The sequence below is a fragment of the Microtus oregoni genome, unplaced genomic scaffold, assembly GCF_018167655.1.
Source record: "Microtus oregoni isolate MIOR12 unplaced genomic scaffold, Mior012 000001F_ref0000356, whole genome shotgun sequence".
NCBI lineage: Eukaryota > Metazoa > Chordata > Mammalia > Rodentia > Cricetidae > Microtus > Microtus oregoni.
In genome coordinates, this window is record NW_024543060.1 from 65,910,456 (window position 1) to 65,935,842 (window position 25,387).

The window sequence follows — 25,387 nt, forward strand, 5'->3', positions numbered from 1 at the left end:
GTCTGCATGTGTGTCTGTATGCTATATGTATGCAGTGCCCATAAAGATGAGAAGAAGGTATTGGACCTTCTGGGACTGGAGTTACATACTGTTGTGATGTCATAAGGGTGCTGGGATTCAAACCCAGGTCCTTCGGAAGAAGAGTCAGTACTCTTAAACAAGGAGTCATTTTTCTAGCCCCAATTACACTGTTTTTAATGATAATTTGAAAAACATGATACCAACATGTAAGAACAACAACAAAATAGATAAGCAAGATTACACCAAAATAAGAACCAAACAATGAAAACAACAAAGAAAACACCAACAGAATTAAAAGACAATCTATAGAAGTACAGTATGTGCTTATAAATAATAGAGCCCAACAGGGGACTGTTGCTTCTTCTGGTTGATTTTTTTTTTACCTTTCTTAACCATTTATGACTCCTATGGGCAGTTTTTTTTTTTCTGAAGCTTTGACCAAGACTAGGCTACTGTGGCATCATTTATTAACAATAATGAGTATTTTGTAGCAGTAATCCCTAGAGAAGAGTTTGTTGTAATTTCAGTAGATTCCCTTGAGCTGGCAGGAAGTGGGAAAGGGTAGAACTAGAACATTATAAGTGCTCAGCTGGCTATGAGGAGTCTCTTTTCTGGAAGAGCTGTGCCTATATCAGCAATGATTTTATATTCTTTTTATTGCTCTTGATTTTTACTTCATCTTAAACAATGACATCTCATTGGAGATTTGGGATGATAGTGCTCTCAACACTGAGGATGAGGAGAGTTCATAAAATTCAGCAGACCAGATGGCACATGTTAAAATTACAATCATAATCTCAAATTTTCATAGTAAATGGGAAACGGAAGGAAAGTGGAAATTCTTTATGGAAGTGCATTATGTAGAGTGCCTTTGCTGACAAAAACATTAGTAATGAATATTTCTACTGGATAGTAAAATAACAATCACTTAGACAATTGAAATGACCTTTAACTGTCAAAGCAGAAAGGTTGATGGGCATGCAAAGGTGAGTCCATGCTGATTTGAAATAACTTTATAATATGAAGCAAAGACTAATGCACAGTATGTCAAATTAAGGGAATCGCATTTGGAGTACTGAATTCTTGTATTTTATAAAATGTTTTATGGTACATAATTTGAGGTTATGTGTTAACAAATTAGCTAAGGTATTTTATTTATATACTACTACATCTATCTTTGTTTTTCTTTGACTGTTTTTTAAAGTGGTGTTAAGATTCTGTAATAAGCAATTCTTACTTGGTGAAACCAAAATTCTAAGTCTTCTAAACCTACACCATTCAGAAATGGCAATTCTAGCAATCTTTTCAAATGTTATGTCTTAAGGATAACAGGAAAATAAAAAGCAAACATTTGCTTCATGAAACCAAAGCCTGAACATCCTCAGAAGCCAATCTTAAAATTATTCACTAATACTGATTTTTTGAAAATTCCATTATGTTTGTTAAAGCATTGTTTCTTTTCCTTTAAATTGGTTCATAAAAGTAGTATATGGAAAGGAAAACAATATGAATAAGACAACCAAGAAAGGAATAAAAATACCAAAGAAGAAGCTTTAGTGAACTCATTTGAAGGTAAGAAAGCACCAACTGATTATTCAGCACCAATCTGTCCACCCTGAAAACATACACACAAGTAACATTACACAGACTGCACAGGTCGCACTTATGCATTTAGGAATATACATGTATTCAAGAATAAAAGAGGCTATGAACTTGAAAGGTAGCAAGGGGGAACATGGAAAGATTTAGAGAGAGTAAAGGGGAAGAAGAAATACTGTAGCTATACTGTATTTCAAAAAAATTAAAAATATATTTAACGAAGTTCACGAATAAACCAGAGTCAGTGGCACAGGCCTGTAACCCAGGCTGTTTCAGAGGCTCAAGCAGGAGGATCAGAACCTTATGGCTTGCATAATACCTGGAAATGAATGTACTAATTTGCATTTATTCAAATTAATAAAAATACTATTTCATTTCGGGGGTGGGAGTGTTTTATGTAGAGAATGTTGAACAAAAATGAATAGGACAAGTTGATAATTAACCTAAGGCATATGATTATGTGTGACCTGAAATTTCAGGATAGAAAACATTAGTGTAGGTATATAAATTCTAACTCACATTTTATATATATATTTGGTTTCCTAGTGTTTTTGTAAAGACTCACAAAAGAGGATGAAGAATCAATCAATGGAACTTGACTTCATTCTTTTAGGATTGACAGATGACCCACAATTGCAAATTGTGGTTTTTCTGTTTCTCTTTCTTAATTATATGATGAGTTTGGTCGGGAATTTAATCATTGTCCTCCTTAGTCTGCTGGACCCTCGCCTCAAGACTCCAATGTATTTCTTTCTCCGTAATTTCTCCTTTTTGGAAATCATGTTCACAACAGTGTGCATTCCCAGATTCTTGACAACTATTGTGACTGGAGACAAAACTATTTCTTACAATAATTGTGCAGCGCAATTGTTTTTTATTCTTTTGCTGGGAGTCACAGAATTTTATCTCCTGGCTGCTATGTCCTATGATCGCTATGTCGCCATCTGCAGACCACTGCACTATCCAATCATCATGAACAGCAGAGTGTGTCACCAACTGGTCCTCAGCTCCTGGGTGACTGGTTTTTTGATCATCTTTCCCCCATTGGCCTTGGGTCTGAAGCTGGATTTCTGTGGTTCCAGAATAATTGATCATTTTATGTGTGAAACTTCTCCTATCCTCCAGATCTCCTGCACAGACACTCATATCCTAGAAGTGATGTCTCTTGTCTTAGCCGTGGTGACCCTTGCAGTCACACTGCTGCTAGTGAGTCTCTCTTATACTTTCATCATTAAGACTATTATAAATTTCCCTTCTGCACAGCAAAGAACCAAAGCCTTTTCCACCTGCACTTCCCACATGATTGTTGTCTCCATAACGTACGGCAGTTGCATTTTCATGTATATTAAACCATCTGCAAGGGAGAGAGTGACTGTGTCCAAAGGGGTAGCCTTGCTCTATACATCAATTGCTCCTCTCCTGAATCCCTTCATTTATACACTAAGAAACCAGCAGGTGAAAGAAGTCTTCTGGGATGTATTACAAAGACTGTGTTCTTCAAAACACAATTTAAAATTGTGATAGAGACTGCAACCACACATTATAAATAGAAAATATATTTCATATATTTTTTATGATTATTGGGTATTATGTCAGCAGTTACTTCATATGTGGGATTGTTTCCCCTGAAGAACCCTGTAGCTCAGTTCAACTTTATATTTTCTCTTCCTTGGAAGATTGTACTCCACAATAACTAACTTCCTCCAATTCCTTTCTGAAAGCACTTTTATGATTATATATTATTGTTTATTACATACCCATTTCCAGAAATCATTGTATTGAGTAAAATAAGCTTTGTATAGTAGCAATTTTCTAAGTGTGATTTTTTATTTGATTGAACATCAATGCAATGTATATTTATAATATTCTAATCATTAAGAGATTCTCATTCAATATCTGGAAGTAGTCTTCAATATCTGTAAAGGACACAAACACTTAAACCAAATATTATTATGTGATGATAAATTATCATTATATGAAATATCTCAAACATATTATGGGATAGATGGGGTAATGTTTGTGGAATTTCAAGGAAAAATCTTTCAATAGAACATAATTATGCCAAGGTGAAAAATATGTATAAAACAACAATGTAAAAACGGATGTGAGATCAAGAAGGAGAATATGAGAAAATTTGAAAAAAGGGAAGGGACGAGAGAAATGCAATTATAATCTCAAAACATAAAGAAATAATTTTAAAAATAAAAAATAAAGGAAAGAATAATAAAGTACAAAAATGCAAATTCTTCAAGGATGCTAAATATCTCTATGCAAAGTGAGAATAACTAATAGTTAAAGGGGCATTTAAGAATTTATCAGGAGAGGAGTCAAAATGATTTGGTGGAAACAAGAAACAAAAAACAAAATCCCTTCCCATGCCAGTGTAAGCACGTGCATTTTATTCGCAGAAACCACAGTGAGAATTTATCTCCCCCAAATTTTCCTCTGGCATCCATACATGGCTACACACACTTCATACCCCCACAGCATAAACACTATCCCATCACCTTACCAGACACTCTCTCAGCGCAGAATATGTAAGATTTTCTGTCCTAGTTTCTCCAGGGGCTACATGAGAGAAATGCAGCCTACATATTTGTTCAGTCAATACACTGGGAGGATGTACCACTCAGCAAAAGATAACACCTAAACACCAAGCAGAGTGAAGATACAAAGGTGTCTGTCTCACAATTTCCCTAATGTAATAATGAACGTGAGAGAACAGTAAGACTGTAGAGGTGGACGAATCTAAACATTTTAAGATCTGTTACTCAGCAAAGTGTGTGGACTTAAATCTACCATATCAATAATTTTCAAATATTTAAAATACTTTTGTTTTGGTTTTAACTGGTAAATTATATTGCATGTGTTTGTGGCTATAAAAGTTACATTAAATACATACACATATTGTCAAATAATCAAATCATGTATCTATGACCTCACACATTTCAATTTCTTTGTGATATCAAGTTATTATTTCTAGTGTTTCTTAGTTGAGACATCCGAGATATATCATTATGTATTTGATATGCACCTTGTATCTTGAAGCATAGTCTGTACTAGTTTTTAAAGTTAGAGAAGGTATTAAAAGTGTGTGCAAGAGGAACACTTCAGTATTTAACTTTTAAATTTAAAAAGAGGCCCTTACAAATAATATCAAACACAGCCTGCATTAGAGACAGGGGGCAGATGAGGGTCATTGATTTAAAGTATTTGTAAATTTTGAGATTGTATGTACATATATCAGTGGGTCTAGCATACAGATAAAGTCAGATCAACAGGAGAGAGGAATAGAAGCTTAATTAAAATTTAAGATTGTGAAGGTACTCAAATGATTGTTACTGAATTACATCATTTAAAAGTTGTTTGTAACCATCTTATAGACCATTTGAAGCACACAGAAATAACCCAAATATGTAATTGTTCACCAAATGGGATTAAATAATTCAAGCAGGGACTCCATGGAAACTAAAATATAGGAAATACTGATATTTTAAATGTTTATAGGAAAGTGTAACAATTTTGTTTCTATTCTGGTTTGATAAATACTGAGATATACCCTGTCTTCCACCTATGATTTCTTTTGGCTTTAGTTATTTAAGTCATCCATTTAACCTGTAGGTGAAGGAAACATGGTGCCTTCTTCTCCATCTCTCATGTTCTCTCTACCATTCAGACTGAGTCCATTGTGTTCAGAGTCGTGGTTTCCTGGGGTCCGGGTTACTGAAATGACTGTTCCTATGAGCGTAAGGTTTTCTTTAGGGTTCACTGATACTATCTATATACTTCTTTTTATAAGGTAGAACAATGAAAAAAATTATTTTATTTTGTTGGAGTAATTTTTCTTAGTTATAAAGTATTTAGTTTGTTGATTTGGAAAATTTTATTAACTAATGTGATAATATAATTAGAACTTTCTTTATTTTATTTTATTTTTATTGAGAAAAGGAAAAAAAAAGTATCTGCCTCCTCCCAGCCTCCCATTTCCCTCCCCCTCCTCTCACCCTTCTCCCCCTCCCCCCACTCCTCTCCTTCTCCCTCTCCAGTCCAAAGAGCAGTCAGGGTTCCCTGCCCTGTGGAAAGTCCAAGGTCCTCCCCCCTCCGTCCATGTCTAGGAAGGTGAAATAATTGGAACCTACACCATAAGACAGAGCCCATACTCTCTTTGTAGTGTGACGTGAATGGTTATTCTCCTGTCTCAGGCTTTTGAACTGAGCTGCCCACTCTCCCAGCAACTCTAAAAGGATTATTACCTAATAAAACAGAAAAGCTATGCATTTCTGCCCTCAGTAAGTTTGTTACCTATTTTGCTTTCTCAGCTAAAGCTCCCATCTAAGTCTTAAAGGAATGCATGAACATCACATCAATAAATTATCATTGTTTCGTACAACAGCTGTTGCTGTACTGCTTTGAATTTAACACAATCCTTTCATGCCTTCTACAATAATAATTGACTTCAGTTTTCATTTTGGTATGTGTGATATCCATCTGGATAAAATGATTATGGAAAGAAACAGGAGTGAAAGAAAAAACAAACAAACTCAACATGAGATTTCCTTCAGTATCTAACTAAAAATATCTGCTTAAATGCTTGCATTAATTCATCATTTTTTAATTCATCTTTCCTCTGTAGTAACTCAGGAACTGTGATGCCAATACTATTTCTAGGGCATTTAAATGGAAAATGATGTAAAACTATCAGGACAATTAACATACATTCAATTTATTATCATCTCCCTTTCTCATCATTTTCATAAGCTTTGCCATCACATGTTGAAAGCATCTGAATGTGTCAATAAAGATGGCTCAAATATTTATTGAAACAGAGATGTTATTAACATCTCTCACTATCTTATTGAAAGGAAAACAAATGGTAAATTGAAAGAAAGAGCAGCTACCTTTAAAAAGACATTTAACGATTGAGAAGAAATCCATAAATTCAGAAAATGTAGCTGCAAAAGGAATTGTTTCTAGAATGCATAAAAGTGCCAAATGTAATAATAAGCATAAGGGGCTAGGGAAATAGCTCACTGGGGAAAATGCTTGCTGTGCAAGCATGAAGACCTGAGTTGGGTTTCTAGCACCCCATGTAATCATAGGAGAGGCCAAATGTTTTCCCAGTTTTTGGGTGGGAAACAGTCAGGAACACCCTAGAGCTAGCTGGCCAAAGTCCTATCGAAAGAGTGAGCTTCAGATTCAGTGACAGACCCTGGCTCAAGCAAATAATCTCAGGAATGAGAGAGACACCTATGTGTGTCAGTCCTATTGGGTCTAGAGGCCCTTTTTTCTTGGTGCCTTTCATTCCCATTTTTTTTTAAAAAAAACATTTATTAGACTTTTATTTTATATTTATTTATTTTTTTAAATTTATTTTTATTTATTTTGGTTTTTCGAGACAGGGTTTCTCTGTAGCTTTGGAACCTGTCCTGGAACTAGCTCTGTAGACCAGGCTGGTCTCGAACTCACAGAGATCCGCCTGCCTCTGCCTCCCGAGTGCTGGGATTAAAGGCGTGTGCCACCATCGCCCGGCTTTTTTATTAGACTTTAAAAAAATACCAATCCAAGTCCCCACTTTCTCCCCTTCTCCCATTCCCTTCACACACCCTCCCATCCTTCCCCCATCCAGTCCTCAAAGAGGGTAAGGCACATTGCTTTGGGGAAGGTCCAAGGGCCCTCCCAACTATATATAGGCTGAAAAAGGCATACGTTCAAAGAGAACAGGATCCCAAAAGCCAGTACATGCAGTAGGGGTAAGTCCTCATGCCATTGACAATGGCCCCTCAGTCTGCCCCAGCAATTCAACTGTCAACCACATTCAGAGGAACTAGTTTGGTCCTATGCTTGTTTCTTCCTAGTCCGGCTGGAGTTGATGAACTTCTATTATCTCAGGTAAACTGTTTCAGTGGGTGAAACCACCATGATCTTGACCTCTTTGCTCATATTCTCATTCCTTCCACTCTTCAACTCGACTTTGGGAGCTCAGTCCAATGCTCCTATGTGGGTCTCTGCATCTATTTCCATCAGTTGCTGGATGAAGGTTCTATGGTGATATGTAAGATAATCATCAGCCTGACTACAGGGCAAGTCAAGATCAGACCCCCTCTCTTCCAGTATTTTTAGACGTAAGCAAAAAGGAAAGGGGCATTGGGATTGGGAGATCTAAGGGAGGGAGTAATGTCAGAACAAAGATTCCATGACAATAGACAAGGGATGAGTGCAGGGTAGAAAGTTTGAGGCATGAATGGAGTTAGTCCTACAGGAGAATAAGATGGAAAAAGAGGAAGGAACTGAAACTAAAGCTTTGTGAAAAGCCAAATGTAAACACATTACTTTCCAAACCAATTCAAAACTTATTAAAAAAAATAAGAGTTACAGAAGGATGATATCTTGTATGTGTGCATAACTGTGCTCTCATAAGCTAAAGATTACTAAATGACCCCAGCGACAGGTATTAGCTTCCTTCTTCTGTGTTTTTGGTTAAAGGAGGTCCCAGAGGCCTCAAAAATACTATATTTTCTTGTCATTATTCTTTATTGCCAGAAAACTATTTGATAAGACCCTGCTGCTGTAGATACAACACAATTTTTTGCATGGTATCAAGAAGCCAAGCTGGAAGCTTCCACTTTGCAGTCTAGATTTTACAGTGTCTGGTGGTGCTTTAAGCTAAAAGTGGAGAAAAGCCACTAATAGCTCAACCCAGAAGCAACCCTGTCAACTGTATGGCCAATATTTCAGGCAAGATGTAGTTAGTCACTGATGCAATAGTGGAATGAATACCCTAGGGGGTAACCAACAGTATTATGGTTGAATTTTGGCCAGCTTGACAAAAGGGGATTCTTGTGTGATATTGTGAAAACAGGAAAAATCCTTGGCTGATGAGGTCTTAGAACTTATAAGGGCATACTTTATACCATTGTTCACTAAACTGTCATATTGCCACACTGTCTTCTAAATGTTATGTTTGTATAAATAGACAGACACTACTCTTAGTCTAACACATAGAAGCTTCTTTTAGTAGTAGATGATTGTCTATTCTGGATACCTGTCTGCTTAAGGCACTGATAATAAGAAATGTTTGAGTGATCCGTCCTAAACAGGATATTTACTTCACCTACTGAAGCCACAGGGTTATTACAGAGACGGGTTGGAAAAATCTAAGGGTCCAAAGATGGGGAGAAAGGTTGGGAAATACTGTCTTTTGGACATGACACAGCCAGTGTCGTCATGACCATATAGAAATGAAGGCTGCCTGAAATGGGCATAGAAGTGACTGGGTCTCTGGACTTTCATCGGAGACAGGGTAGAGGCTCAGAAAGCACCGTCCTTCATAACTGCACTACCAGATACTGATGAATTCTGGATAAGGGTCTGTTATTGTTGTTAGTTGTGTATTCACTGTGGAGACCCCCAGACTACAATGGATAGTTAGTGGATACAGAAGCCAGCGTTTAAAAGGAAGACAAGACTGTGGAAATGGGAATTTTTTGGAGGTGGAGTGAGTATTAGTTGGAAAGAGCATAAAGATGAAGAGATTATACTAATTAGAATGTACTTTATACATGTATAATTCAGTAAAAGCTAATGATAAAAATATTGCTAGAGAAAAAGGAAAGAAAAATCCCTAGTCCTTTAAATATACAAAATTCTGTGCAGGGTGGAAAATTTTATGATTTTGTATATTTGTGATATCTGTGTGTGTGTGTGTGTGTGTGTGTGTGTGTGTGCGCGCGCGCGCCTCATAAGTTTGTGCCTCGTTTTGTGTATGGTACTCACCTGTGTTTTGCTCAGATAAGCCAGGGTCAGGTGTGTTCTATTCCTCTCCACCTTATTTTTATAAGTGGTCTCTTCACTGAATATGCAGCTCACATTTGTGGCAGAATGGCAAGCTAACAAGCTACTGGGCTCCACCTGTCTCCAACTCACCAGTGCCAACACAGCTTTTATCTGGGCATTTGTAATTTCAATGCGGTTCCTCATGCTTGCACAACAAGTCTTGTGGCCACTAAGCCACCCCCTAGGCCATAATTATCTATTTAGTATCCAAAAACATACCTGCAAGTATTATATTTTATATTGGTCACATTCTGAATCAATGAAATTCTAAACATTTACTAGGCCATAATTATCTATTTAGTATCCAAAAACATACCTGCAAGTATTATATTTTATATTGATCACATTCTGAATCAATGAAATTCTAAACATTTACTAGGCCATAATTATCTATTTAGTATCCAAAAACCTATCTGCAAGTATTATATTTTATATTGATCACATTCTGAATCAATGAAATTCTAAACATTTACTAGGCCATAATTATCTATTTAGTATCCAAAAACCTATCTGCAAATAATATATTTTATATAGATCACATTCTGTAATCAATGAAATCCTAAACATTTACATTATCAAAGCATATTTCATGTCAACATCTGTAAATATTTTTAATCTTAGCATTTTTTTATGAAGCCCACACTTATACCTATAATAATACATTTCTACACAGGGTATGAAAATTGCTGACTGGAAAGAATCTGTTGCAGAACTGAAAATACCTCCTTTTCCCAATTGGGATATGTAGTTTAGAATATAGATGCAGTGCATTTCCAGAGAAGTAAAGATTCATGACCTTTATGGTACCTATATAGCCGGAGGCTTCCCCAAGTTGCACAACCAGACCTGGAGGAGGCCAACAGCCCACACGACCGCTATGTTATCTGTATGATGGAAGCCAGGCTAAGCAGAGCCTTTCTTACACTCTTGAGCTAGTACAGGTATGCTTGTTTCTAGATTCCAATCTTCTTGTAAGAAATGAAGTGTACCCTGAGTAGAGTTTCGGTGTAGTTACACCAGGAGACTCCCCACCCTCAACCCCAGATTTTACTGGAAAGAAGCTGTGTCTGTCTAAATGATGGTAGACTAGTTAGAACTTCAGTGACATGGGGATGAGGGAATCCTGCAGATACAGATGCTGATGACCTCGCCTCTGCTAGCTTAGCCCGCGAACAGCAATTCTTGCAAACTTCTTTGTCAGTAATAGAATCCTGTGACTAACAGAACAAAAATTTTTGACATATGTTTATCAGTTTATTGCTTTTATAAAATTCCACAGAGTGTGAACAACTGGGTCTCTGCATCTGTATCTGTTTCTTGTGTCTTTTCTTGGGCTATTTTTCTTCTATTTGTTTGTTTTGTACTATTCTAATGTGCTAGATTTTGTTTTACCTTATTATATTTTATTATTCACCTTTGGAAGATTGTGTGTTTTCTAATGAAAGTCAGAAAAGGGGTGGATCAGGTGGGAGGGGAAATGGGTTGGAACAGGGAGGAAAAGAAGGTGGGAAATCGTAATCAGATGTATTACATGAGACAAATATCTATTTTAAATAAAAGGATAAAAAAGTTACAAATTGAAAAACAGCAGACAAAAAAAACTTTTTGGAATCTATTAATAGATAAGTAGCATCTATGACCAAACCCCTAAGAATGTCATCAAATAACACCTGAAACTTGTAGAAAAGATTCCCCATCTTCCTATAATCATCTTCCTGATGTTTCCACCAGCGTATTTAAGAAATATCTTCATTTATGACTTTCATTGTTCTGTTACCAAAAGGAAATAAAAGACAACAACAACAAAAACCTCCTTAAGACTATTTCCAAAAGGAAAGAGGAACTAAAGAGAACATAAATCTGTTTCTAGGTCATGTCACTCAAATTCAGCTTTAGAATAAACATCTTGAATTCCCCAAGAAAGCTGTGTTCTTTTGCTTTGATATTTTTGGCAAAATGATTTAATTATTCTGATAATTAATTTATAATGATAATAACTCTAGATGAGAAACATCTCATTCTTTAATATGCTTCATGCTTCTCATCAACAGTGCCCATCAATCTATTTTCTTTCATCTACAAGGTACATCATTTGGATGCTTCCTTCTATAAGACTAATTTAATCTTTGTATCAACTCAGATTTTCTAGTTATTTTCTACAACCTTCATTACATAATAGAATAATTTCATGCTCTGTGTTTGTCTTTATTTTTAGCAATGAAAAATATTAAGCTACAAATTAAATACTTAAAATTAATACACACAGAGAGTAATTCAGAATGTCTAGACATTTACTTGTACAATACATTTTGTTTATGAGCCTTTAACTTATTAAAAGAGAGATTTCTGAGTAAAGATAGAATTACACAGTGTGGACTGGAGTAGCAGTTTCCTCCTAGTGATTCAGAAGATATATTCTGAAATATAGAATATCTAATTGCATTGGGAAATTAGAATACTTACTGTGATTTAAGTATTAATGGAGAAAAATGGCATAGACCATAGAGGATGTATCTATCAATTTCATTTTTTTTCAGTCATGTTACAGCAGTATGCTATTTTTGCCTAATTCTTAATTCACTGTTTTGAGAAAAACACAATCTGTGAAAGACCTGTTTGAAGGCATCCTTCACCTGCTGGTTCCTTAGGGTGTAAATGAATGGGTTTAGCAAAGGGGCCACAGAAGTGTTGAGCACAGCTACACCTTTGTTTAAAGTCACCCTCTCCTTGGCTGATGTTTTCATGTACATGAAGATACAGCTGCCATAAGTGATGGAGACAACAACCATGTGTGAGGAGCAGGTGGAAAAGGCCTTTCTCCGTTGTTGAGCTGTAGGGAACTTTAGGATGGTTTTGATGATGAGTGTGTAGGAGAGGATCACTAAGATCAAGGTGATGATGAGGGTCATCACAGCTATGACAAAAGCCATCCACTCTATAAAGCGTGTGTCTGTGCAAGACAGCTGGAGGACAGGAGAAGTGTCACATAGGAAGTGGTCTATCAATTTGGAAGCACAGAAATCCAGTTTGAGTCCCAACATCAGAGGGGGAAAGATGGATAAAAACCCAGTCACCCAGGAGCTGATGACCAGCAGGTGACACACTTTGCTGTTCATGATGATGGGGTAATGCAGTGGTCTGCAGATGGCGACATAGCGGTCATAGGACATGGCTGCCAGGAGGTAGAACTCTGTGATTAGTAACAGAAAGAAGAAGAATAATTGGGTAAGACAAGCTCCATAAGAAATTGTTTTGTCACCAGTGAGAATGCTCATCAAGAACCGTGGAATGCAGGAAGATGTGAATGCCATTTCTAGGAAGGAGAAATTCCGGAGGAAGAAGTACATTGGAGTCTTGAGGCGGGGATCGAGCAGGGTGAGGAGGATGATCACTAAGTTCCCCATCAGGCTCAAGATGTAATTGAAAAACAGAAACAGGAAAATCAGAATTTGTAGCTGAGGGTCATTGGTCAGTCCCAGCAAAATAAACACTATCTCTACTGACTGGTTCTTCATTCCTCTTGTATTCCAACATGTCTACAAAAGAATTTTAGGAAAAGTACACACTTAAAAATTCTTCCTTTTCCAACACAAAAATTTCTTACTCAGAAAATTAACCAAAGCCCATGTATTTTTAAAAGTTATCTTAGAGTTTATTCAAGAACCTGTTCACTACCTCATTAGTATGTTTAAAAGAACAATTATTTCCCTATTTCCCTTCTTGTAAAGAGTTGAGTATACTATAATTGTGCATTTACAGAAGGAATGTTGGTCATTTGGAATATAGGTCTTCAGGTTCATTAATATACTTTGCTCACCTTTCCTATAGTTTATTTTATTAGACTTTTCAGGTGTGTGATATTTATATTTAGTAGTTATATTGGATAACTGTTGTTACCAGTAGTTCTAAAAGTTCTAATTTAGGGATATACATATCCTAATTTCTAAGAAAGAAAAACAACAAAGAACTTAATTAAATGGCAGCATGAAGTGAGATTCCTGCAGGGTCAGGATGCTGATAGTCTGAGCTAAGTGTTTAGAAACCGAGAGGCATGAAGGACATGCAATTTCAAACTGAATTGGCAGCTCAACATGCTCAACATGGTACCATGAGTTTTGTTTCTCTAATAATATGATTTCTCACTCATGTTTTCTGAGTTAAGACAAGTGAAGGGGGGAAAGATATGTATAGGTGTTTTACCTATAAATATAAATCAAATATTTCAATATTCAAGGCTCATTAACTTTTTAGAAAAAGGGTTATAGTAAAAATACTTCTAATTTCTAGACTATTTTGATCCAGTAATAAGCCTTCATTTATTGTATAAATTTAATAGCTTTTTAAATGCCACAATTTTTGAATGAATACTTACAATACTATAAAGCTTAGACGAAAACTCATAAACTTTGTCTAATTCATTAAAATTAAAATAGCTTGTAATTTCCTTCTAATTAATTTTTAAAGTAGAATCAAAATGGCCAACAAATAATAATATGAATTTGAAATTAATATGCATACATATCCATAGAAACAATCTTTATGTCAGTAACTAGAATTTATTTATTGACTCTATTTTAATCAATCCAACAAAGTTTAAAGTGACTGATTCTTCGTGTTTTTTTAAAGTGAATAATTATATAGTTTTCACAGTATTTTCTTACAGTAAGCACAAGTGAATTTCAATTGTTTTTCTATATGAATTCCAAATGGTGCATCTTTAGTGACTTTCCAGATAATTCTTCCTTCCAGCACAGTTTCATTAGGAACAGTTTGGTGCTACTTCTGTTGACAGCAACGTAACAGTTTTCATATTTCCATGGTTTTAAAATAGATAGGCTCTACTAATATTTAGATTCACAGCAAATTATTGTACACAAGGAGAAATATATGTGTTTTTTACAACATATTGAAAAACCACAAAGTAAAAAGAAAGATAAGTGATCATGTGAAGAAATTCAAGAAAAGAAGATTAAATATGTGAAAGTTAATTATGAACTTAAGTGTATTATATATGTATAGATGTCTGATTATTTCCTAGTGTGGCTATGTTTCCAGTGAGCATGACCCGAAGGGAAAGAAATCACAAAGAGAGAAGCCAGCGACTTTTAGCACAGTGTGTGATAGGAATGAAGGAGAAACCAATTCTGGGAGGGCACATGGCGTTGTTGGATTGCTCACACAGCAGTGATCTGTTGTCCTTTAAGGAAAACACTCACCATTTCCCAGACTTTATGCTTGTTTACATTTCCTAATGTTACAAAGTAAGATCAAGTAAAAAGCATTCTGGTTTGCATGTTCAGCAGGGAACTCACTAGCAAATTCTGCTTTGAGAAGCCTTAAAATTAAGTTTTAAAATTATTCTTTTTTCATAAATTATTTTGTAAAATACTCACTTTTGAAAGCTTTTATGTAATATTCTATCCAAGTTCTAATTAGCATTCACTTTATGGAATATCTCTTTTATAAAGTTTTAGTGCTATCTTTAGGGAAAAGATTTACTAACTTTATTATCATCATAATTAAAAATTTAAGCATTAAAGTAGAAAATGCATAAGATCTTGTATTCTGAACTGATGATAAACTAGAATTATTTGAAGCCTGTGTAGTACAAGTTATTCTTTAGAAGACAGTACAAATACGAAAATGAAATTATAAAAACTCAACAATTATTGGGAAAAATGTCCTTCATTTTGTCTTTTTCAGGAAATTTACAGAAGGAGATATATAAATATTTCAACCCGTAGTTTCTAAAGTAACAAAAGACTTGAGACAGGACACTCCAGGCAGATAAGGCAGCCCGAGATAAAGAAATCTAACGTACCAACCCAACATTGATTTGAAAGAATATTCAGCATCCTCAACTCTAATGTAACCTTGTAAAACCACATATTATATAATAGTCTCACTATTAAATTTGAGTGCTGACAAAATTGATATCAATGCTTAATTATATAGTACTTACTGTAGAATTGTCTCTTTTGAACCTACTATTTTTTTTTTTCAGCAGCTACATATATCACACATTCTCACATTATACTGTTGTAATGGAAAACAACACAAATCACAGTATGAGATTATAAGACTCACAGGCCAAGATAGACAATTGTATTTAGTTTTGTTGTATATTAAGACTATTACATAAGAATCCAAAAATTCTTTAATGTTAAAATAATCTGCATCTTATAGTTACTTGAGTTATATCTCTATAGGTAAATATAAAAATATACTAAAACACTTACCATTTATTAATTTAAAAGCTTTCCTTGGCTGTGTATCTGGGTTCTGATAAATGTGCACATCCATGTTTCAGCCATTGCCCTGGTAAACAGAGAGGATGGAAGAACCATCTCTACTCACCTTGTGTTAATCTGAAACACAGGTCTGACTTTCACATTGTCTTGGAGATATGATATTTACTAGTTTATAGTTTGGTAGAAAGGTGTATGGAATTACCATTTCTATCGCTTACCTCATCTAACTTGTCTGAAGATGTGTAAACCTTGCCAAGGGTGACTTGCAGCACAATATATAAAGTCACTGTCTCTGATATAATGGAAGAGCTATGCCTCTGTGTCCTATTGGAGAGCATTAGAGAACAATGAATTCTCATGGAGACTGCAAACCAAGCCCATCATTCATTTCCTACGGGACTGCCAGAAATAAATACAAAATCACTTTCTGTAGAAATAATGTGTGGACAGACTTTTCTTTTGAAAATTATGCCTGCAGAGAATTTGTTAGGAGACACCTTTTGGAGTGAGTTCTGCTATGATCCTAGGTACAGTGGGTTTGAACATTCTAGAACAGGGGCATGAGGATTAGAAATGTTAGGTAGGAGGATCAGACATAAGAAAGAATCACAGAGACACAGGATAGTAATGGGAGGGCAACTCAGTGAATATTGGATGCTGAATTCTTCTGAGTTCTGAGTTCTAAGTTCTGAGTTTGCCGTTTTTCCATATGCTTTTATACCCCAATACAAAGGGGGAAAGAAGACAAAAAACTGCTTTAACATGACACAAAGGACAACCAGAACAGTTACTTGTTCCAATACTTGGGACGTAAGTCATTATTTCTTAAGAAAAGCATTCTATTGTTTAGGCAGTGAACTCACTCTAGACCAAGTATCCGTAAGTCAGTAACTCCCTAGGTCAAACCTCCTATTTCAAGAGAAAGAGTAGAAGTATACTTGAATTCTCTAACCTTTGGTCCAGGTGATCTACCTCTAAAAGTCATCTTAATGTCAAAACACCAAGTAACCACACCCTAGGTCAGGGTGTGTAGCCACAGTTTTCAGACTCTCTGACCTTCAGACAAGGTAGACTAGGCTTACATTTTTGGGCTTCCACATTTGTTACAAGTTGATTGTTGTTGTCGTGGTTGTTTGTATTTTGTTCTTGTTTTTTTTTTTTTTTTGGATTTCTCGAGACAGGGTTTCTGTGTAGCTTTTGGTTCCTGTCCTGGAACTAGCTCTTGTAGACCAGGCTGGCCTCGAACTCACAGAGATCCGCCTGCCTCGGCCTCCCGAGTGCTGGGATTAAAGGCGTGCGCCACCACCACCCGGCTTGTTCTTGTTTTTTGAGATAGATTTTTCTCTGTGTAGCCTTGGCTACAGAGAATTTACTCTGTGTGCTAGGCTGGTCTTGAACTCCTCTGCCTCCAAACTGCTGGGTTGAAAGGTGTGTGTCACCACTGCCAGGCATAGATTGATGCTTGATTTTCTATCACACATCCATCTTTTGAAATTATGGTCTCATAGTTCTAGGTTTAGAGCAGAGAAAATGAAGAATTTTTCCAGTGACCGTGAAAAATGATCATCTGAGATGGGAAAAAATAACCTGTTGTAGGCTGTTCAAATTTAAGCAAAATCCTACCAAAATCCTGGTTTTGCTAAGCTTTTAGATCTCACTCTTCTTTATTTTCATATAACCAATTCCTCCCTCTTCCACATGTGACAAAAAAATATTTGATATGGGTCTTTAGAGTCTGACTTAATATATTTTATACACTCATCTTCAGCTTTTCTACTTTTCTGAAGCGAAATGAGTTTGTTTTCTTTTCCTTGATTTTTTAAACTGAAAAGTACTCCTTTATACATAATGTAAACATACAAACACATACACAAATAATGTTTTCTCAATACATTGTCTGCTTACAGTCACTTATGGTGTCCATGATGTAGATACTGTGACTAGTGTCCAAACATTCTGTCATATCTTGTACAGTTTCTGATTCTCTTGGATATATATACTTTGGAGGGTTTACCTGGTAAACATGATTATTTTATTTCCAGTTACTTTGAGATGTTTCTATACTGATTTCTGATTTCCATAGCGAATTTACTAATTTACATTCACACCAGCAATGTATCAGTGTTTCTTCTCCCTACATTCTTACCTGCAAACATTATTTTTTATGTGTAAGAGTTTATTTTGCACTATTAAAAATATTTCCTGATAGACCAAGGATAAAGAATGATAGTTGTCTCAGTGAGTAAATGGTATAATATCTGAGCCTCTAAAACAGCAAGAGAAAAAAGTATAAAAAATTCTTTAAGACACAGGCATAGGTAAGGAATTTCTGAATAGGACTCTGGTTACTTAGGAAATAAGACCCCCAAATTGACAGATGGAATATTATGAAACCAAAAGGCTTCCGCACAGTAATGAAAATCACTGATCAGATTAAGTGATAGTCAACAGAATGAGATACAGTCTTTGCTAGTGAAACATTGCACCAAGTTCTAATATCTAAACTATACAAAAGAGCTAAAATGTAAATATTAATAAATTAACAGCCCATGCATTTAAAGAGAGTTCAAAAAGGCAGAAACATAAATCTCTTAACATTTTAAAAGATGACCAGCATCCTTCCTTGACCAACAGAGAGATGCAAAATGCGAATACATTAATATTCTAATTTACCTCAGTAAGAGTGGCTATCACCAAGAAAACAAATGACAACAAATTACACGGCAAGAATGTGGGGAGTGCTGGTGGCTGTGTAACTGCTGAAACCATTAATAAATCATATAAAATACAAACCCCATGGCATCTCAAACAACTAAATACAGAGCTATGGCATGAGTCATGCATAGCACTCCTTGTTGTATTTCAAAGGACTACCATATAGATGCTTGCAAATCAATGTTTATTGTCGTCTATTTGGGACACCTACGAGTTTATCACCTGATAAATAGATAAAGACATTTTGAATTGTATGTAAAATAGAATTTTATTCGTGCACAAAAAACCAAAATTAAGGAGTTTCCATGGAAATAAATGAAACAAGAATATTTTACAAAATGAGGTAACACAGACTCAGAATTCCTGAGAACTACGATCATCCCTGGCACTGGAAACCTAGTTAACTATCCCTGGCTGGTGACATCATGATTCTTGGACTGAACCTATACCTGCCACTTTGCTAGACCAGCATTATCCCTAACTACATCCTAACTGTTTCTCCCATATCTGTAGATAAGGAAGTTCCAGTTGCTTCACTTGTTGGTTGGTTTTTGTTTTTCTTTTTTAAAACAATCTTTTCTCATTTTAGGTATCAGTCCCAGTTCCCTTTCCCTCCTCTCCTCCTGTTCCCCCTACCTTCCACCCACCCCACTCCCATCCACTCCTCAGAGAGGGTAAGGCTTCCAATGCAAGTCAATAAAGACTGAGGGAGGGCCTTGATTCAGCTGTTTTTGTGGTTTTTTCAGGGTGAGTTGCTTGTATTACCTGAGTTTCTGTAGGTGAAGTAGAACCGTCAACCAGGGGCTAATTGTTTGTGGGTTTGGGTCATTTTCCAGGTACAACCTGATACAATTCCTAATACTCTGAGGCTATGACTAACACATGTGATTTTATACACATTGATATATAGAATAATATATTTAATACACATATTACATAATATATATAAACACACACATATTAACTATATGTGTATATATGAAATACAGGCAAATAAGAATGCTGATATTCAAATGGTGCTTATTATTAACTGTCCCTACACATATTCCCTCTCTCCTTCCCCCTTCTCTCCTCCTTCCATCTTGATCCTTCCATTCAGCCCTCTGGTTTCTGTCCATCCATAAGGCCTATTTTATTTCCTAACCTCTGTGGTTCTATTGGTTATATATTGTTTATCATAGACTTAACAGCTAATATCCACACATAAGCTAATACATGTCATATTTATTTTTCTATTATGAATAGAGCAGCAATGAACGTGAATGATTAAGTGTCTCTGTGGTAGGATGAAGTGTCCCCTGGGTATATGCTCAAGAGTGGTGGAGTCCTGGCCTCCAGCTGCTCTTCCCTGCTAGAGATTTTTACTTCTGATTTGAGTTACTGAAACCTCTGCTCTTAGCCTTCTCTAAGTTGCCTAAAAGATCATTTGTGCTTCCTCGGAGCTGCCTGCGAGGTGGCTGCCATCTCCTTTGCAGCATCATGGCTGCCCTCTAGCCTCAGTGAAGCCCAAGATCGTCAAAAGAGGACCAAGAAGCTCATCCGGCACTAGTCAGATCCATATGTCAAGATTAAGCGAAACTGGCAGAAACCCAGAGGGTGTGGAGAAGATTCAAGGTCCAGATCCTGATGCCCAACATCGGTTACGGGAGCAACAAGAAAATCAAGCACATGCCGCCTAGCGGCTTCCGGAAGTTTCTGATCCACAATGTCAAGGAGCTGGAGGAGCTGCTGATGTGCACAAGTCTTACTGTGCTGAGATTGCTCACCATGTTTTCTCCAAGAACCGAAAAGCTATCGTAGAAAGAGCAGCACAGCTGGCCATCAGAGTCACCAATCCCAACGCCAGGCTGCGCAGCGAAGAGAATGAGTAGATTGCTTGCGTGCACGTTTTATTTGTGTTTAAATAAAACCAAAAAAACTAAAAAAAATCATTTGTGGACATTGGATTTAACTGTAAACAGATGTGGGAGGTGTCAGGGGAGTGACTGGTAGGGAGACCTTATGGACTGGGTAAAGAGAGCACAGTGGAGCCTTGAAAGCAGTGGAGAGACTGATTGTGGGAAGAAAGAGAACTTGGGGAGGATGTGGGAGAGTAGTAGGGAGGAATTTAGAGAAAAGAATAGTTACATGTGTGTATGAGAATGTCATAATGAAGGCCATGGCATTGTGTGGTGATTTTAAACATTAATAAAAGTAATGTGTCTCAGAGATTGTGTTGTTTTCATTTTTATTTATATTCAGGAAAAAGATAAGAGGAAAAAGTGAAGAAAAAAATCAACATCACATTTTATGTAGTTCCATGTTGCAAGGAAGTTCCTGCCAGCTTAGCCCCCAAAATAATCACACAGAAACTATATTATTTAAATCAGTTTGGCTCATTAATTACATATTAATTGAACCCATTTCTATTAATTTGGGTATCACCACATGGCTGTGGCTTACAGGGTAAAGTTCCGGAGTCCATTTCCAGCAGGGCTACATGACTTCTCCCTGACTCTGCCCTTCCTTCTCCCACCGTTCAGTTTAGTTTTCCCCACCTACCTAAGTTCTGCACTTTCAATAGGCCAAGGCAGTTTCTTTATTCATTAACCAAGACAGAAGGACCTCCCACAACAGTTCTTTGGCTGTGTAAAATTTCCAATGTATTAAGATTAAAATAAGTATATAATGTAGTATTTGACATACATGTATATAACATCCTTAATTTTGTGAAAAATGGCTCAAGTAGATTTGTTAGAAAGTTTTAATTTACAAGTAAAAATTTCTTTCAACAGACATGTTAACAAGTTACATGTTGATTTTTTCACAAACTAGTATCTTTCTAAGATTCAACACCATGAGGAAATATAAAAAATAGCATCAAAGTACAAAGTCAACTTATTTCTTCCTACGAAGCCATCTAACTGTGTCAACTAATTGTTAGTTATAATCTGCAGGAGACACATCTCATTCATTCACCTACTTCTCATCAAAGCGCCCTTGAAGCTTCATTTCCTTCATTCATCTCATAAGGCTCACTGTGTGGATGCTGCCTCCTAGAAGCCTAAATTTACATTTAAATTGACACAGATTTTCTAGTTATTTCCCACAACAACCTCCTTTACACTACAGAATAATTTCATACTTTGTTCATACCTTAGAAATGCAAAATATTAAACTGTAAAAGAAACAATTAGCAATTGATATGTATATAGAATTAATTCCATTATGTCTAACAGCATTCAAATGCACAGGACATTTAGTAAGTAAACCTATCATTTATGAGAATAGAGATTTATGAGTAAAGATAGAATTACACAGTTTGGACTGAAGAAGCAGTTTCCTCCTTGCAATTCAGAAGATATATTCTTAAAGATGACCATGAGCAATTAGAATACTTCCTATGATTAATTATTGAAGGAGAAAATGGCATAGGCCATAGTGGATATATCTATCAATTTCATTTTTTTCAGTCATGTTACAGCAGTATGCTATTTATGTCTAAATCTTAATTCACTATTTTGAGAAGAACACAATCTGTGAAAGACCTGTTTGAACGCATCCTTCACCTGCTGGTTCCTTAGGGTGTAAATGAATGGGTTTAGCAAAGGGGCCACAGAAGTGTTGAGCACAGCTACACCTTTGTTTAAAGTCACCTCTCCTTGGCTGATGTTTTCATGTACATGAAGATACAGCTGCCATAAGTGATGGAGACAACAACCATGTGTGAGGAGCAGGTGGAAAAGGCCTTTCTCCGTTGTTGAGCTGACGGGAACTTTAGGATGGTTTTGATGATGAGTGTGTAGGAGAGGATCACTAAGATCAAGGTGATGACAAGTGTCATCACAGCTATGACAAAAGCCATCCACTCTATAAAGCGTGTGTCTGTGCAGGACAGCTGGAGGACAGGAGAAGTGTCACATAGGAAGTGGTCTATCAATTTGGAAGCACAGAAATCCAGTTTGAGTCCCAACATCAGAGGGGGGAAGATGGATAAGAACCCGGTCACCCAGGAGCTGATGACCAGCAGGTGACACACTTTGCTGTTCATGATGATGGGGTAATGCAGTGGTCTGCAGATGGCGACATAGCGGTCATAGGACATGGCTGCCAGGAGGTAGAACTCTGTGATTAGTGACAGAAAGAAGAAGAATAATTGAGCTACACAAGCATTGTAAGAAATTGTTTTGTCACCAGTGAGAATGCTCATCAAGAACCGTGGAATACAGGCAGACGTGAATGCCATTTCTAGGAAGGAGAAATTCCGGAGGAAGAAGTACATTGGAGTCTTGAGGCGGGGATCCAGCAGGGTGAGGAGGATGATCACTAAGTTCCCCATGAGGCTCAAGATGTAATTGAAAAACAGAAACAGAAAAATCAGAATTTGTAGCTGAGGGTCATTGGTCAGTCCCAGCAAAATGAACACTATCTCCACTGATTGGTTCTTCATTTCTCTCTTGTTTTACCAAGTCTACAGGGGAAAAAAAAATCAAAAACTAAATTTAAAAGTTGCTCTTTTTCCCCCTGAAGGTTCTGTTTGGAGAAGTTTAAACAGTGCAGAGATATTTTTAAATATCATCTTAGAGTCCATCCCATGTGCTAGTCTTTTGCCTTTTTAGTATGATTATTAGAATTCTTATTTTCTTCCTGCACAAATTTACAGGAGGCATGTCAGTCATTTGAAATATAGCTCCTCAGTTTCATTAATGTGCATATGTGCTTGCCTTTTTAATATGCTTTATCCTAGTGGATTGCTCAAGTGTGTGATATTTTAATATTTGATTTTAGAATTTCACTATGAAATGCCTTAAGCATGATTTAATGTTTATAGGATATTCCTGTATTCCCAGTAGCCATGAAACTAATTGTTTAACAGTACACATATAGGTAATTTCTAAGAAAAAATCTTCAAAGAATATAATGTATTTTAATAAGGTAAAACTAAAGTTTTAAACTGAGTTGTCAGTTAGACCTACTACCATAAAGCCGTTCTCGTATTGTATCCTGCTACTCTCCTCTGACTCATGATGGTTGTTAGAGAGGAAAGAAGATCTTTATGAAAAAATAACAACCTATACATTGCAAAGTAATGTTTCAAGTACATATGCAAGGTTCATTCACTTATTTGAGTTAAATAAGACAAATACCTTATATTTCTAGAGGACCTGATTTCATAATAATCTGCCATAATTTCTCCCATGTTTACAGTCCTATAAGTGTCAAAACCAGAATTTGTAAGTGAATAATTACAATATCCTTAATGTTTCTAAGATGCATATGTTCTTTAAACTACACGGGAATTAAGATGGTATTTAATTACTTGATTAAAATTTTAGATTGTTCAGTAGAATTAAAATGACACATGAGCAACAATCCGTATCTGGCTTTAATGAGTACACCTATATGTTGGTCACCATAATTGGTGTATTGAGTTTATTTGATTTAATTTAAAAAACGAATTGATGTTTAGTGATTTTTTTTATGGTAAATGATACATTTTTTAAAAAGATGTATTCATGTAACAAACAGAGGTCAGGTCAGTTGTTATTCTTATGAGGATCCCAATTACACATCTCTGGTGACATCCCAGATACCACTTTTCCAGTGTGATTTCATTTGGAAGAGTTTGATGATGCTCCTATGGAAAGCAATGGATAATCCTATGGATATCATAGTTTTCATAGTTCTGTGGTTTTAGGTGGATAAGATATGGTGTGAGATACACAGGAAATTATTGTAGAAATAGAAAATGCGTAGCCATCTCACACAAATGTGAAGAAAACCATGGAGTGGAGGGAAGGACAAAGAGTTATGAAAACCCAAAATGTTTATATTCTTTACTCAAGAGAACTAGCTCAAGGAAAATGAATTTAATAGTATGGAATTTGATTTATGAATATAAGCGTGCAATATGGTGGGTCTTTTAAAACAGAGCATGGTTATGTTATTAATGCACATCTTGCTTATTTGCTAGTGTGCAAACAAAGGCATGAGCATGTTTCAAGTGAGTTTGGACAGAGGGAAAAATTTCACAGAAAGTCCATAGTTAAGCTTTAAGAACAGAATGCACTAGGAATGAAAGGGACAGTCAGTTTAGACGGCACGCACTGTACCAGCAGAGCACTGAGCAACACTGACACTCTCTTGTATACACGGTACCAGCAGAGCACTGAGCAACACTGGCACTCTCTTGTATACACGGTACCACTAGAGCACTGAGCAACACTGGCACTCTCTTGTATACACGGTACCACTAGAGCACTGAGCAACACTGGCACTCTCTTGTATACACGGTACTACTAGAGCACTGAGCAACACTGGCACTCTCTTGTATACACGGTACCAGCAGAGCACTGAGCAACACTGGCACTCTCTCGTATGCACGGTACCACCAGAGCACTGAGCAACACTGACACTCTCTTGTATACACGGTACCACCAGAGCACTGAGCAACACTGACACTCTCTTGTATACACGGTACCAGCAGAGCACTGAGCAACACTGACACTCTCTTGTACACACGGTACCAGCAGAGCACTGAGCAACACTGACACTCTCTTGTATCCTAAGAAATATGTATGGATGTATGTAGACATACACACACATATACAGGCCACACGCATCACTGTTTCACCAACTTTATATACGTATGAGTTAGATTAAACATAAAAAACACTCTTCTGACTTGAATTTACTGCAGGGAACAAACTAAGAGAGACTATTTTCAGAAGTCATCGTTTTAACATTACTTTGCTTTATAAAAGATTTTATGCACGGCTTTACTCAAATTCTAAATATAAGCCAGTTTGTAGAGTATGTCTACTATGGAGAATTAGTGATATATCTAGGGAAAATTTCCAACTAGGTGTTTTTTTGAATTATCGTAGTGAAATAACTTAAACTTTTTAAGTAGAAAACATATTTTAAGTACAATTATGTGTTTTGCATTGATGATGATAGTAGAATCATTTTGCAACCTGTGAAGCATA

The 25,387-nt window shown here is 36.3% G+C and overlaps 2 protein-coding genes and 2 pseudogenes across 2 annotated transcripts; 2 read left to right on the forward strand and 2 right to left on the reverse strand.

Moving 5' to 3' along the window:
- The first annotated feature begins 2,187 nt into the window (after positions 1-2,187).
- On the forward strand, positions 2,188-3,141 carry LOC121459368 (olfactory receptor 6C6). Its single transcript, XM_041669047.1, has one exon. It carries the CDS (start codon positions 2,194-2,196, stop codon positions 3,139-3,141), a length of 948 nt encoding a protein of 315 aa, XP_041524981.1. The 5' UTR covers positions 2,188-2,193.
- Positions 3,142-12,008: 8,867 nt separating this feature from the next.
- Positions 12,009-12,968, reverse strand: LOC121459448 (olfactory receptor 6C6-like). Its single transcript, XM_041669232.1, has one exon. The coding sequence runs from the start codon at positions 12,966-12,968 to the stop codon at positions 12,009-12,011; it is 960 nt and encodes a 319-aa protein (XP_041525166.1).
- Positions 12,969-17,927: 4,959 nt separating this feature from the next.
- LOC121463636 lies at positions 17,928-20,290 on the forward strand (annotated as a pseudogene).
- Positions 20,291-21,889: 1,599 nt separating this feature from the next.
- Positions 21,890-22,854, reverse strand: LOC121460075 (annotated as a pseudogene).
- Between the last annotated feature and the right edge of the window lie 2,533 nt (positions 22,855-25,387).